This window comes from Populus alba, chromosome 14 (genome assembly GCF_005239225.2).
Source record: "Populus alba chromosome 14, ASM523922v2, whole genome shotgun sequence".
Classification (NCBI taxonomy): domain Eukaryota; kingdom Viridiplantae; phylum Streptophyta; class Magnoliopsida; order Malpighiales; family Salicaceae; genus Populus; species Populus alba.
In genome coordinates, this window is record NC_133297.1 from 7,576,270 (window position 1) to 7,591,881 (window position 15,612).

Sequence of the window (15,612 nt, forward strand, 5' to 3'; positions counted from 1 at the left end):
GAGATAGAAAATTCATTGTAATTAAATTTGTTTGTCTAAATGGGTATTGAAAAACGCTGCAGAAAACTTGAATGTTGCTGTTTTTAAATCATAGTAAATTTGTTGAAAAAAAAATAAGGGCTCAAATAATTCTATTTTCTACAGAAAATAATGAACAAGTAAAAAATAAAATTATAAATTAATAGGTTTGTTTATGTATAATCAATAAAATAAAAATTATACATGTTAATAAAAACGTGTAAAATCTCAAATTAATTTTTAATTTTTAATGTAATAAAAAAATATAAAATTTTGCAATTACTATTTCTTAATAAAAAAACTATTATTTTAATAATATTGTTCTTTTTTTTTAAAAAAAAAAAATGTAACTAAAAGAGGTACAACTATTACAAGTAATGAAGATAGATAAAAAAAAAATGGTATAAATAGGCCAAGTTTAAAATAATAAATATAAAAAAAATTAAAGAAAAAAAAATCCAAGAACTTTTAAAAATATATAAAATTTTATAAATTTCTCAGTGCTTTATTACTCGTTACAGTAAAAAATTAAGAAACATTTTAATTATATTATTTCTACCGTGAAAGAGATTTTCTTTTAATATATGTATGATAATAACAACATTTTGTGATAAGTAAATAAACATAACAACACTCCACCTTGGAATTAAATGATTCAAGCTTTCGTGAGTAAATTCGTTGCCTTCATGAAATATAACAAAACACTGGGTCGCCAAGTTTTCTAGTTTTGCAGCTTATTTTTTATAATTCCATTTGATGCTCTTAAAAACATGGAATTGCCAATAAAATAATATAGATTACGAATAACCTTGTTGATATTTAATTAAATTATTAATAGGTTTTAAATATTTGTGATTAATTATCTATTAATATGGTAATTATCTATTAATATGGGACCTCTAGATTTTCATTTACAGTGATGTCAATCCTTAAATGAATAATTTTTTATTTTATTTTTTATAGATTCAGATATAATTTTTTAAAATGAATTTTTTATAATATTTATAAAAAAACTAGTAATATTTTATTAATTATTTTTTTACGAGCTATTTAAAATAAATAAAAAGATATAAATAGTAGAGAAATTTTTATATTTTCATTGAAACTGCAAGCCCAATTACCAACCCCAAAACTTAAAAGCCCACTCACCAAAACCGACACGACCAGGCAAAGGAACCAGGGCCTTTCCTTTGTATTTAAACCACAAATCCGCTTTATCCATAATAATTTTGATTTACTTCATGTCCATCAGGTATCACCCTTCTCCAAAACCAGCAGCCATGGAAGATCACAGCGATCCTATGCCCTTCCAGATCTTCGCGAAGCTTCTAGACGGAAAAACAACAATCCTAAATTTCAAAACCCCAGACTCATGTACAACCCAATCAATCAAGCGAAAAATCTTCGAAATCACTAAAATCCCTATTCATTATCAACGCTTGATATGCAGAGGAGTCCAATTAAACGACGACGCTATCGTCACAATCCCCGAATCCACGGTCTATCTCCTCCTCCGTCTCCTCGGTGGAAAAGGCGGGTTCGGGTCTCTCCTTCGCGGGGCCGCCACAAAAGCTGGTCAAAAGAAGACGAATAATTTCGACGCGTGTCGGGATATGAGTGGAAGGAGACTGAGGCACGTGAATGCGGAGAAGAAGTTGGAGGAATGGAAAGCGGAGGAAGAGGATAGGAGGTTGGAGAAGATGGCGGAGGAGTTTATTAAGAAGAAGGCGAAGAAAGGGAAAAAAGGGGCTGGAGATGGTGAGGCGGAGAAGTACGTGGCTAGGTATAGAGAGGAGTCGGCGAAATGTGCTGCAGTAGTTGAGGAGGCTATGAAAGAGGTGTTTGGGAATGGGAAGGGGAATGGGTTTAGGAAGAGGAAGGGGAAGGGAGTTGCGGAAGGTATGGAAGCCAAGAAATTAAAGATTTGGTGAGTGCTCTTGTTTTTGTTTATCATTGTAATTTCTTGATTTAATTGGCTTTGATTTTTCTTTTTCTATTTTTTTGTTGGACTGTAAATAGTTTAGTTTTGAAAAATTGGAAAAGAGGTTACAGGGAAACTGTAGTTGTCTTAAAGACTTATCGGGGTGTATGAAAATGAATATTAAAGAGATCAGGGAGTTTAAAATTTGTATACTTTATGTGCTCACGAAATTGGATATTTTCCACAAGTTTGAAGATTCCGGGGAGGGTTTAGGATTCCGTTTTTTAGTAATCTCAGTGTTTATGTTATTGAGATGCTCGGGAGGAAAGGAGTGAGTTGTGAAAAGTGCATAGATGTGTATGACTAGTGTTATCACGGTGCATCAGAATGAAAATGAAACATGTTTTCTTGAGATTGTCTTGACTTTCTTACACTGTTTTACATGATTTTCTTAGTCATATTATGTATCTTTCCTCTCTTTCATCTGATGTGTGCTTTGAATTTCTTATGATTGAAATTTTTTGTTGTTGCAAGGACGGGGAAGAGAAAACTGGGTGAAAGTGAAGGAATGGATGAAGATAGTAGTGATGATGACAGTGACGAGGAAAATGAGAAATCTGTTGTTTTAAACAACGGGAATCATTCAGATTCAAGTAACAAAGCCGAGGGGAGTCAAGATTCGGTTACTGGAAATCAAAATGGTGAATGTTCTGGTGGTGCTTCTTGTGCCAGTGGCTCTGAAGAAGAAAAGGAGGTTTCTGCAGAACAAAGCTTGATATCTAATCACTGTGGAGAAATTGCTCTGAAGAAAGAGGATGAAGTGGTTGAAGCACAGATTCTTGAGGAAACAGTAGTGAAGACTGAAGAGGTTTTTGTAACCGAAGCACTTGAGGCTGAAAAGCTGGAGAATGTTGGGCCTAATTCTCAATGTCCAAATGCTTCAGATTCTGGAAAGGGGGGAATTATTGAAAGTAGACCAGTTATTGCTGAACCCAATGGTTTCTCTAAATCAAAACCTGTGTCTAATGAGATAGTTAATGTAGGCAATGGTGATTTGGAGAAGCCACTAAATTTTGATGAATTCAATTCAGCATCAGAGTTGGAGGTATGTTTGTGAAGTCCGATGTTTCTTCCTTTATATGTGTAGTATGAGCTTTTCCTGGTCGTCACATTGACTTGATTTACTTGTCCAATTGCTATATTATACATTCCCCCTTCTTTATAACAAAGTTTTGACCTATAAAAAAAACATTATGTGTTTAAGAGGCAATACATAAAGATGTGATCTTAAATGTTCTTGGATGGAGAAGGATTCATACATTCAGTATCAATAGGGAATGAAGCTTTATTGAGTGTAGTTGAGTAGACAAATGTAGTGGATATTGCAGCAATGCTATATCGGGAGTCTCTGACATCAGTCCAGAAACCCGTTGTCCCATGATAGGATGGGTGTGAATGGAATTGTGACCTCTTCACTGCCCTTTGAACTTTATTTGTCCCCAATTCATCACTATTGTATTTGTAGCAAAGTTAGCAAAATAGTGGATGGTTGGTATAGAGGTCAGCTGCCTGGTCAACTTTCAATTTTTCAATCTGCCTTAGTAGAATACCTATGTTTACGCTTGGCTCTTGCAACTTCTGGGATAGGGAAGGGTGCTCCAAATTTGAATTTATGGATCTGGATGGTTTTCCTGATCAAACAAATAATAGAAGTTTGCAATAAGATTTGTCACTGCTTTAATTAGAGATGTTGTTGGAGATATGTAACTTGAGCTGTATTTCTGTTTCTTCCAGCAACCATTGAAAAGCATAAAAAAAAAAAAAGTTAAATGAATAATAGGCGAAAGAGTTTTGCAATCAATGGTTCTATTGTTAATACAATTATAGACTAAATACTTTGCAAACATGAATTTATGATATAAAATGGGATGTCTGCGTTGCATTTTTGTCAGTATTCTAATGCTTGTGTAGTTAATTAAGCTCAATATCTGCAACTACTTAACACTCTCTTTGGCCATCTTCCTCTTTTACTTTAATAGATACTTGGCATGGAAAGGTTGAAGACTGAACTGCAGGTCCGTGGGCTTAAATGTGGGGGTACATTACAAGAGCGTGCTGCAAGGCTTTTTCTCTTGAAATCTACTCCATTGGAGAAGCTTCCCAAAAAACTACTTGCTAAGAAATGAGTCTTCTTGCGATGATTCGTCTGATTCGGTAGTATGGTAGAAGAATTCGTGCCTTTCAAATGTATAGTTTTGAGTTCCGTACATTTTACTAGTTTTATTTATCACCTGTAGCCAGTACCTAAATTCTTGAGCTTGCATGTTGAAGAATGACGAATATTTATATTCTAATTGCATGCTGTAAATGCTCTTTAGCATATTCTAATTTCTATGGAATCCCGAAGTTGAATTTTAACCCTGCATGATAGAGTTAACATGATTTTGAGGTTTGCTGATTACTGTCCTGAACTTCAGGGGACTTTTTGAGAAAATAATTTATCAACGGCATCTTTTGTCCGTCAGGCAATTTCATGGGTTCTTATTGCTGTTGAGCGTCCGCCAGCTGAATCGAGGTTTGGATGCTCCGTAGGGCCCTAGCTGGTTGATCAAGTTGATTAGTTTTCAGTCTTGCTTGTGGTGGCCGGAACCGTTTGCTGCTGGCAGGCCCGGATGAATCATCGCTACAAATCTCTTCTGTCATGGCTTTGTTCAACGTACAGTGGTTGGTTGCTTTGGTGCATTCCATTCACTCTGTATCCAACCATCGTCCGCCACGTCAAATTGAGAGAGGCGGGTTGTTATTTAGTAACTTTTTTTTGGTGTCTTGACTGTCTTCTTATAGTAGGTCACAATCTTGAAGCACAACTGATTTCAATATATTTTATATCATTAATTTTATAAAAATAATTTGCCCATATATATTATCATTATTTTCATAAAAGTTATGAACTCATGTCATATAAGTTTAAAAAAGTTTATAAATCACTTCAATATAAATAAAATATTTTTATTAAGATTTTTTTTAATATGCTATGCAAAAGCATAATAATAAAATTTGTCAAAACCAGATGGGGGGCCCGTTGTAAGCTATGTTCTAATTTTTTTTTTTCAAAGTTAAAAATAAAAGATTTTAAGGCAATGCAAGTGTTTTAAAAAAGAACTAAAATCTCAGACTTAGATTATTAGCTTTTATCTCAACTAATTTAAATAATATAAATTAAAAATGCAATGATAAAAAAAAATTTAACAATAAAAAAAAATTAGATGATGCTATAACTATTTTAAAGAACCAAGAAAGATCTAATACCTAAGTCTTTCACTTGAGTGAGTTCAATAAACTTGTATAATTTAATAATATTATAAGAAAGATATCAACAATGAATAAAGGAAAACATTTTTTACAATAATTAACTATAAAAAAATGAGTTAGTTATGACCTAAAAAACAAATCAAATAAAATATCCTAAAATGAGCATCTCATGTTTATATTTAATAAATTAATTTAATTTAACTTTAAAAAAAAATTTCTTTAAAAAAAGTTAGTTTGAAAAAGACCAATCAATAAAAAGACTCAAGATATATAAACCAAGTCATTTTCAAAACTGATGAAAAATCCTATAAAAAGCAAATAAAAAATAATGGAACCCAATATCCAATTAATAAATGTGAAGGATAAAATAGAAAAAACATAAGTTTAAAAAAAGGAAAAAAAAAAAAAGGCAAACTTGAGCAAATTTATTAAACCTGGGTCAATCCCCCAAACTATCCGCCCGTGAATTTCTAGACATGGATTTAATTAAAAAGTTTAATTTTCAATTAGTTTAATATTGAATGATGAAATAAAAAAAAACAATTCAAAAAAAATTATCAAAGTAAACAAAAAATAGCAATCAAAAGAATGATGATCAAATATGATAGTAAAAAATAATTGGAGGATGAGATCATAAAAAAAAAAGTCAATTCTAAAAACTATCTCAAATAAGACAAATAAAAAAAATATGAATCAAATCTGACAGATAAAAAAATTGAAAGATTAAATAAAAAAAATTAATTTAAAAAAATTCATCAAAGAAAAAAATAGCAATCAAAAAAATATGAATCAAATTTAACAAATAAAAAAATCTGGATGATGAAATTGAAAAAATTATAATTCTATAAATTAATTCAAATAAAAAAAATAAAAAAAAAATAAAGATGAAATATGAAAAAAAAACAAATTGAAGAATTAATTTGAAATTTGAAGGACTAGGTGTGGAAATCTAGGATGGAGAAAAGAATGAAAAAAAAAAAATGAACCGGAGGTCCGTTTGCCACCCTCATCACTTATGAATGAAGGGACCATCAAAACAATTCAATCATTACCCTAAAAGCCACCGTTTGACCATCATAATACAACGTTCGCTCTGCTCGAATAAAGCGAAAACAACTTTTGCGTTGATGCATACAATGAACATTAGTAAGTTATTTTTTTAAAATAATATTTTTATTTATTAAATTATCAATTTACTCTTAAATCAACTTGATTATAATGAAAAAAAAAAGTTCAAAAAAAAAAAAACAATAGAGGCCAGTTAATTTGATAATAATCAACGAAACCTGAGGAAAAGATAGTATTGTCCTCACTTCAAAGTTTTATAATGGAAGGGAAAATCCATCATTATAATGTTCTAATTAATGGTAATTAGTTTCTATGTGTACAGTAATTTCACTAAGAGATTTAATTCTTTACCTATTTTTTATATTTGTGAACATTATAGCACAGCGTCAACCAGCACAATAGTACTTAAAAATGGAAACACAACCAGCTCTACCTTCCATGATCAGCGGTCCAAAATCCACGATCACCTACTTCCTTGTAAAAATATATATTCCTCAACTCCTTTCATTCCTCATAAGCAATCATCAAATGTCAAATTAATTTTTACTTTCTGTCAATGAGTTCTGTTGGATTTCTATTTTTGTGGCATGGCCAGAACGGTTCGTTGGTGAGTCATGCCGAAATTCCTACAGAGTTTGAATTGTGGTGCTCAAGTAAAACTGGATTCTCAATTTTAAAATTAGATTTTAATTGAGCAACTACGAGTTTTTGAGCAAGCCTAGACCGACAAGAGATTTTCTTGTCTTGGAGATTTTTTCTCATGTGGTTGAGAAAAGCGAAAGCTACGCAGACGGTGATGCTATATTAAAGATGGACCTGAAAGGGTTTCCTTCTTGTGTTTTGCATTCCTGATCACGTAGGACAGACCTTCAGTCAACAGTGTTCAGGATGTAATCATGGTGGATAGAACATTTTCCAGTCAAGGTCTGCCAGGAATCACACACAATTAAACAACATTTTTCCGTTGAGACTATATAGTTTATGCAGATACCTCGCTCTTGTAGGATAGCTTTAGTGAAATTAGCTAAAAAGAAATAACAGATGCTGCTGGGCACCAAGAACAATGTGGTTTTATTAACCAGAGCCCCATCCACCTACATTTTTGGCTGCGGGTTTAGTAAAGTATAAGGATAATGGATTCTAGTCATCGAAATTCTGTTGAGTGTTGAGACAACTTTTGGCTCCAATCCTCATGTCGTTTGTGAAGCATTTAACTTCTCCTATGCAAACAAGGAGTGTTGAAAAACCAATATGTACAAACAAGAAGCAGTGTATGTGCTGGTGGTGGGGGATCCTGCGAGCAAAACTGCCGGAAATGTCTTAATGTGAAATGTTTGATGATGTAACATGAGCAGGGGATGGTGATTTCCGGCAAACTGGACAGGTACCGTTCATCCGTAGCCATTCATCAACGCAGTCTGCATGGAAGCAGTGGTTGCATTCTGGTATCATTCTCAGTGTTTCTTTGCTGTTATATTCCGATAAGCATATAGCACAGGTGCTACCATTGGGACCAGGCAGCCGCTTACTTTCCCCGAGGACCAGCTTGTCAAATGATTCAATGGTGGACTCCTCAAGACCCATCACCAGGATGGTAGGCTGCGGTGACACTGTTGCTGTTGCGGTGTTCCTCTGCGTGTTATATACCGCATTCCGTCGAGGATGCCACATCATAAGGTATGCAGACATAGCCATCCCACTTGCACATACAAGAACTGGTATTCCAATCGACAGGAAAAGGATCCCAACTTGGCGACTACTGGAAGACTTGCCTGAAACGACATGCTGTCAATATTTGATCCAAATCATTGAGGTTCTCAATTTAGAATTTTTTTTGACGATCCTAGGGTCTCGTTTTGTCCAGTAAAAAAACTTTCCTGGCATACGTTACTCTCCTCAAATGACTGGCCGGAAATCACCAAACAACAAATAAGTCTGTTGAACCTTCTACCAATAAAAGCAAAGGGGGAAACTGAATGGAAGGTTTAAAGTGATGATACATTATCGTGGCCTGTTTGACTGAACACAGGTTGGTGAATTAGAAATGATGGGGACTGAAGAGCCGAAACAAGTTCATCACAAGTGTATTGGGTAATGTGATAGTTTTTATGTTGTGATTTAAAAAAATATTTTTTATAAAAGATATATTTTATTGAGGTTGGTGTGGTATTTTTATATTTTTTTGTTAAACTATGATTGAAATTGAAGTTGAATAAAAAATAATTTAGTGTTTGGTTAAGAATATTTTTCAAATTGAGGTTATAAAATAACTAATATATATATATATATATATATATATATATATATATATATTTTGATAATTTTTAATTTAAATATTATAGATTTAACTACACTTATTACATTATGAAATATATAATACTTTATATAAAATATTTTTTATTGTTCCATTAAACTATCTACAACTTTATCACTTATGAAATTCATCCAATAAGGACTACAGTTTTCTTGGTTTCTTAAGCGTGCAACAACATCAAGTAAAATATCATCAGTAACAAAATTAGATTGCGATCAAATTCTGCAAATGTTAAGTTATTGTGTGATCTCCTTCTAATTTATGTAGTGTCATTGAATAATGTTAAACACTAGTTTTTCAAATAAAACACAATTAAAAATAAAAAAAATGGATTTTATTTTATTTTACTAGGTCGGACCTGATTCAATGCATTTAGATTTAGGTTAGACTCGGTTCGATCGGAATAGTGGAGACCTTTTCCACTATTCACGTGAACAGTGGAGAGTGAATTAATTCACTCTTCACTGGGTGGAGATGGCAGAAGAAGGGGAGAAGCAGCTTCGAGCTGCTTTTAGTTGCCCTGTGTTTTAAACGCAAAATATTATGACAGGTCCCACAAATAGTAAATAACGTTTTATCAATTTAGATTGGGTTAGACCCGGTCCGACCAGAATAGTGAAGACTTTTTCCACTATTCACGTGAACAGTGGAGAGTGGATTAATTCACTCTTCACTGGGTGGAGATGGCTAAAGAAAGGGAGAAGCAACTTCGAGCTGCTTTTAGTTGCCCTGTATTTTAAACACAAATTATGATAGGTCTCACAAACAGTAAATAATGTTTTATCAATTACCAAATAGTTGTTTTATATGGTTTGTTGCTTTAAAAGTAAAAGTAACAATATATTTGTGTTTAGTAGTGTGACAGTGGTTGCTTTTTAAAATATTTTTCATTTCAAAACATATTAAAATAATAATTTTTATTTTTAAAAAAATATTTTTAACATCAACACACTAAAATGATATAAAAACATCAAAAAAAAATTATTAATTTAAAAAAAATTAAAAAAATAAATAACTTTTTTTAAAAGCACTAATTTCAAACACACTGTTCGACCTTTGGCTGCTGTAATTGGTAATGCTTAGAAAACTGAATGATGCCAAGGTGGGTGAGAACCATTAGTCAATTCCCCTACCCCTCTACTACACGATTCCCATGTCATGCATTACTGTCAAAAGTCTACTGACCAATACCAAATTAAGAATTTCCTGGTATCTTTTGTTCCTCAATTACCATTAGCTACCCAAAGAATATTTTGATCAGGTCAGACAATTTCTATGTGCTCTTTTCTCTCCTTTTCTTTTTCTAATTTGCAGGTAGTGATGAAGATGTGGCTTAACAAATAGGAAAAAAGAAAAAGAAAAGAAAGATAAGAAATATTACCTCTATAAGAATTGTAAGAGCAAATAATTTCTTGACTAGCATTTCCATGGAAACCACACGTGCCGCCTTGTGTTTCACATTGGTGACAATCAGGGGAAAACCAAGTTAATAGAAGATCCTCGCTGAGCTCAGATGAGAACCCTTCATTGTATTGAGCTGGCCATGAAACTGGAATTAGCAATGTGCTGATAACATGACATGATGAGGACAGTGCTTTCACAAGGTTGGTGGAAGAGGTAGCTAAAACTGAAATTGTTGAGTTGCTAAGGCAATCGATGATAGGGAAGCGAGACATCACTCGCTGAGTTGGACAGCTTAGAAAGGTGTAGTTTTGATGAGAAACAGCAGCGAAAGGAGAACCTGAGAGATTGAGCTGTAGAAGGCGTTTAGGAAGGCAATTATCCGAGTCGTAGAGCTGTATCTGTTGAGTGCAATAATCGATGTCACGCACGAGAAAGTCCCCAGAATGAGGAAGTTTTAGAACTGTCGTCCTCGGATTATTGCAACTAAGATCGAAACCAGGGTACCCACAGTTTCGGGGTTGATTGCCTTCTAGTCGGAAAGGGAATCTAACGGGGACGTCGTCGATGCTGCACGCGGAGATCGAGCAATCTGCGGCTGCATTCATAAAACGAAGGAGGTTGATCAGAAAGAGAACTTCTAAGATGCCCATGGTGTTGAAAGCACCTGATTCAAGAAAAGGCAGGCCTTCTTATAATAATACTATAATGGGATTTTTCTTCAATCAAATCGACATTAAAATAAACATTTCTAAAGTCAATCTTCATAACAAGGAGCACAGGCATGCGTGATGGCAATTTTCAAGTGTATATACTCTTGCTTTAGCCTATAAGTCAACTGCTTATGGCCAGTGTTAACGGAGGAGCCTTTAGTTTCCATATAAAAATCTTGACCATATGTGGGCTAGGCGCACCCCATCCATCGTTTCTTAATTAAGTCGAGAGTTGACACTGTTCAGGAAAAACATTAAGACGTGCCTTTCTGAATTAGGCTTACAAACCCATCCACCGCTAAACTAACACTGGGTGGTCAGAAAATGAAAGTGAGTTTTATGCGTTGACTTTACATGCGTGTATAAATTAAAGTTGAATTTAGCTCGTAGCCTGAGCGGTTCACCCAAATATATAGATTTCTGTATTTATTTTTTTTTACTTTTATGAACATTCGGTCATTGCAAAACTTCAGAATATTAACAATCAAGATTACAAGGAAGCCAAAAGGCCGGCCGTTATCTAGTAGATTGTCCCAATGAAGCAGCAACCGAGTGTAAATGAAAAACCAGCGAATCTACACCAAACCCATTGCGCTTGGTCAACTACGTATTTGAATGACAGCATTGCAATTGCTATTGCTGTGGAGAAGAATGCATTGCTATTGCTGTGGAGAAGAATGCAAGATTTTGGAGTATAAGATATGCGTGACTGGAACTGGACTAAGCAAGCTGCTGAGAGATTCTAATTGAAACTACTTCTCCTTCAGGTCCAGCTCTCATCGCGTAGTACTTTGTAAGAAGCCCTGCTTCCCCAGAGAAACAGGGATCGATAGACCCAAGGAAATAGCAAGAAATTAGCAGTTCTGTTTGTGTGAATCCTCAAAATCAGAAAGAACAGACGCAGGGATGTAATTGAAGTGATTGCGATTGTTGCCATGGCTGACAACAACCTGTACAAGGGCAAGATTATGGATGTTCTAATTATATAAAGCTTGGGAGGCCTCACCTTGATTTTCTTGTAAATTGGTGCGGATTGCAACTGAATGGAAAGTGATCATGGCCTTTGGCTGCATATCACTGGGTTTTCCTGCCCATGACTTGAGATTAAACACACCTGCCAATTCCAATTTAGTATATATACATCATATCAAGAACCGTGAACCTCTAGGCTGATAAAGCTCAGGTTGGAACCCAAATTTCAAATAAGAAGCCAGAACAAGTGGTATGGCCAATCCTATATTTTAAAAATCAAGAGAACATGCAAGCACCCTTTAACCTCTACTTGATAAGATTTCACTAAAAACAGAACCCAAATGGATAGCAAAGTGTTGACAGGGGAAAGCTTCAAGAAAGAATTCCGTTTTATTACAATTGAAGTATTACCAGCCATTGCGCGGTCCTTTATGTGTTTGAGATCAAAAATGCCACCAGAAGCTGCATCTACAGACTTGTCGATTTTATAGGATCCAATCAGCTCATAGTCCCAGCTCGCATTCTGGAATCCGTCACACAGAAACAGCTCCATATTCCTTACTTCTAGTGTCTGCATTGTTCCTGTATAGGAGAGCATTTTTTCTTCAAGTATTGAATACCCTCTTTGTTTACAACAACAAGGTAAATAAATGCAACAGACAGTTATCTGCATGGCACTTTTTTAGTCCAAAATTCAGTCATTTTGTTAATGGTTCTGCACAGTAGGCCTGTAATTCAAGTAGAGTAGATGAACATCTACACCAAATAACATGCTACATTTACCGAATGATTCTTAAAGGAAACTCATAATTTGGAACTCTTGTAGCTAGCCAGTAAAGTAATTTGAACTCACCCTCACATGTATCGAGTTCACAAACAGGGCATCGAACAAGCTGGAGATCTGGAGACATCGGCAATTTTGTCATGTAAAGTTAGTTGGCTTGTCATCCAGAATTTGTTATATCTTTCCTAACAAAAATGTGTTCAGAACGAACACTGGTAGGGTGAAAGAATCGAATTAAAGTTACCTGCTATCCAGATCCCTTTTTTTATGTTACTTAGCACACAAGCTCCACTGGATTCCAGAGCCTTCTCCACGTTGTCTTTGTTAATTATTTTCAATGGCAAGCTGAGCCTCTCGGACAAGAGTGCTACTTGGGAGTCAAAGAAAAATGCGCCAATCCTCATCCAATCTGATTGTCCCATAAAAGAACAGCATACCGTGAATAAGGTTTTAAGTCTACTGATGCAATTATAATGTACTTTTTTTATATTCAATTGCGTCCCTATTAAAAATAACTCTAATATGTTATGTACAATATACAAAGTTGACTACAGATAGGATGAGCCGGAGTTTATACTCTGAGCTCATGACCCAATGCTCGAAATTAGGCCCACATAAAACCTAAGTCTACAACTATGATGGATCTTGAAGTTCACCTTGGTGCTTAAGGCCCAAATAGAGCTCTGGCATATCAAGTGCCCACTGCTCCACTATTATCAAATTAGACCGTAGTCTCTACAGGATAAGACTTCATTTATGAAACCAAATCCCAAACGAGGTTGATCCACAAGGATTCGATTACTGCACCCATATGCACAAACCCAGAACTTGGATATCTTTTTCCGAGGGTCATTTTCACTCTGGGTCTTTGTCCCCAAGTAATTTAAAACTGTAGGTGTTGGGTAAATTTAACATCCTACCCTTGCATGGACACATCCAACCTTAAACCCCAAAGTAAGTCATCTTCTTCTTCATAAAATAACTTTATATTTGTATCTTTTAAATTTTGCTTTGCAAATACACACAACAGTCTGTTAAGACTATTTTTCTCCATCATTCATGTTAACTTAAGTGTTTTACGGTCTCCTAACCTAGAAAACAACTTGTTTTGCAGGTCTCGATCCCTTGCATCTTCCATCTTATTGCATCCTTGAGAATACCATAATCTTTAGAAAGTATTCGGCAGCCTCATCAAAATATAAGCACACTACTCTGACAGGGTTGAATGGAACATTTCATACAGTGAATTACAATGGCCCATGAGTTGATAAAAAAGCGAAAGAGTGGTATATTTCCTTGTTTGACTAACAAATTAGGAGCTCATACTGAACTAAGCATTAGCTTTTAAATTTAAACCATTACAGGAAAGAAAGTCAAGTGAACTCGAAATTAAAAAGCTCATAATCTTCACCACGTATTTTGAGCTCAAAGAGACTATTTAATCTCTTAAAAAAACAGTCCTACAAGTGATTGGAAATACCCCCCATGAACAGCTAAAAGACCAACCAAAGAAAGAGAGAAAAAAATTACCAATGTGCTTCTCATTGTCACGGAACTTGTACGAGTGACTCCCATCTGCAAAACCAGTCCATCACCAATCAAATGTTGTCACACTGTTCAATAATTCAAACTAAATAAAAAAGGCTCAACAACTAAGGGGTCTGATAATTACCAGCTAGTGAACCATAGAGCTTGATCCACTTGAATGCCACTTGGCATGGGGCTGGGACTTGAAGATCACGCAAACAAGCAAACTTCCATACGCTGTCATGCATGATGACGCTGTGGAACCATCGGCAAGTCGCAGCCAGCTTCACCAGAGACTTCCCGTCCAAAAACTTAGCTACCTCTGTCCATAGATCCACTTCATACCTTTCTCAATTGAAGATCAAAACAAAATAAGTAATTGCCAGAAATATTTTTTCACGAAACTTAAATCTGGTCTTTAATTTCGAAACCTAAAAACAAATTCAAACTCGATCCGGATCTGTTTGGCGGCTGAGAAAGTGTGATCAATAAATGATTGAAACTGTAATTTTCGTACACAAATCTCAAAATCTGAGAAAATAAAAATATTCAAATTCTTAAGTTACGTGTTAGACTTTTGTTTCCTTAACAACTAGAAAGGAAAAACGAAATTCAAACTTCATTTTCATTTTCTTCTTTTTCATTTTCTCAGCTGCCAAACAGTGGTTAAGAATCCAAATAAACAGCACTTAGCTTAGAAAGATCCAAGAAAACAATGTAAAACCGAAATATAGTTCGATTTAAAGAAGAAAATGCAGTTCAGATTCTACAATTTCTACAACTTTTGATTTTCGTTCTTGAAACAGAATCAGCAAATTCTGCGATCTAGCAAACAAGAAGTAACTCAAATTTACAGTATCATACACTTGATTTTAAGCATAATTAATCTTTAATTATTTCATAAAAATAAAAAATAAAAGGAAGCAAAGTCACTTACTACTTCAAACTCAAATTTCAAAGCTACTTCAAAAAATCAAACGCAGCTCAAATCAGCTATAAATCAGTATCACAGTAAAATTTGAATAATAACTTCAAAATAAAAATAAAATCAAGATTTCATTAGTATTGACCTAATTTCTCAGAGTTAATACAGTAGGAAGCAAACAAATCCGTGTTCGAAAATGAAGCTGAAATTTGAACTGAGGGAGGGAGAGAGAGAGAGTACCAACTGAAAGAGCAACGAGAGTTTTGGTTTTGTGGAAGAGGAGATTTGCAACTGCAAATCGTAGATTCTCTTCTCAATCGCTTTCTCATTTTCATTTTCTCAATATTTCTCGGTGAACTCTCTTCTTCCATTGAAATGGTTTAGTAGAAATGGCTCGTACTGTTTGGTCTATTTATTATAGACGCGCGAACTTCTCACTGCTTGAAATTGAGTAACCAACCATTTCTTTCCATTTTAAAAATAAATTTGAACTTTGAAGTGCTAGCTGATGGGCCCCAACTAGTTTGGCCCATTTAAATGTGAGGGGGGTCTATTTTAAGCCCATGAATTGCGAACACCACCTTTCTTTTTTCTTTCTTTTTTTTACGGTTTCTTCCGTAGAATTAATTTTATATAATTATTTTACAGAATTCACTT

At 34.5% G+C, this 15,612-nt stretch overlaps 3 protein-coding genes across 8 annotated transcripts; 1 reads left to right on the forward strand and 2 right to left on the reverse strand.

Annotated features, from left to right (window-relative positions):
• Positions 1 to 1,235: 1,235 nt before the first annotated feature.
• On the forward strand, positions 1,236 to 4,858 carry LOC118041519 (uncharacterized). Of its 5 annotated transcripts, none has more exons than XR_004686330.2 (4): positions 1,236 to 1,945; positions 2,474 to 3,044; positions 3,979 to 4,186; positions 4,417 to 4,858. XR_004686330.2 is itself a non-coding variant. In XM_035048901.2 (4 exons), the coding sequence occupies exons 1-3, from the start codon at positions 1,260 to 1,262 to the stop codon at positions 4,123 to 4,125; spliced, it is 1,404 nt and encodes a 467-aa protein (XP_034904792.1). In that variant the 5' UTR covers positions 1,236 to 1,259; the 3' UTR covers positions 4,126 to 4,161; positions 4,417 to 4,858. The 5 variants fall into 5 exon arrangements, 3 of the variants coding, with proteins under 3 accessions (XP_034904792.1, XP_034904793.1, XP_034904791.1); XR_004686331.2 differs by having other exon boundaries at positions 4,465 to 4,858; XM_035048901.2 differs by having other exon boundaries at positions 3,979 to 4,161.
• A 2,418-nt stretch (positions 4,859 to 7,276) lies between these two features.
• On the reverse strand, positions 7,277 to 10,804 carry LOC118041892 (putative RING-H2 finger protein ATL21A). The gene is made up of 2 exons (XM_035049400.2): positions 10,015 to 10,804; positions 7,277 to 8,091 (listed from the first exon to the last, which is right to left on the reverse strand). The coding sequence occupies exons 1-2, from the start codon at positions 10,685 to 10,687 to the stop codon at positions 7,640 to 7,642; spliced, it is 1,125 nt and encodes a 374-aa protein (XP_034905291.2). The 5' UTR covers positions 10,688 to 10,804; the 3' UTR covers positions 7,277 to 7,639.
• A 171-nt stretch (positions 10,805 to 10,975) lies between these two features.
• On the reverse strand, positions 10,976 to 15,348 carry LOC118041891 (probable F-box protein At3g61730). Of its 2 annotated transcripts, none has more exons than XM_073404545.1 (8): positions 15,196 to 15,348; positions 14,176 to 14,375; positions 14,034 to 14,078; positions 12,748 to 12,912; positions 12,573 to 12,620; positions 12,131 to 12,301; positions 11,754 to 11,861; positions 10,976 to 11,550 (listed from the first exon to the last, which is right to left on the reverse strand). In XM_073404545.1, exons 1-8 carry the CDS (start codon positions 15,324 to 15,326, stop codon positions 11,468 to 11,470), a joined length of 951 nt encoding a protein of 316 aa, XP_073260646.1. In that variant the 5' UTR covers positions 15,327 to 15,348; the 3' UTR covers positions 10,976 to 11,467. The 2 variants fall into 2 exon arrangements, with proteins under 2 accessions (XP_073260646.1, XP_073260647.1); XM_073404546.1 differs by lacking the exon at positions 15,196 to 15,348 and adding an exon at positions 14,968 to 15,124.
• Between the last annotated feature and the right edge of the window lie 264 nt (positions 15,349 to 15,612).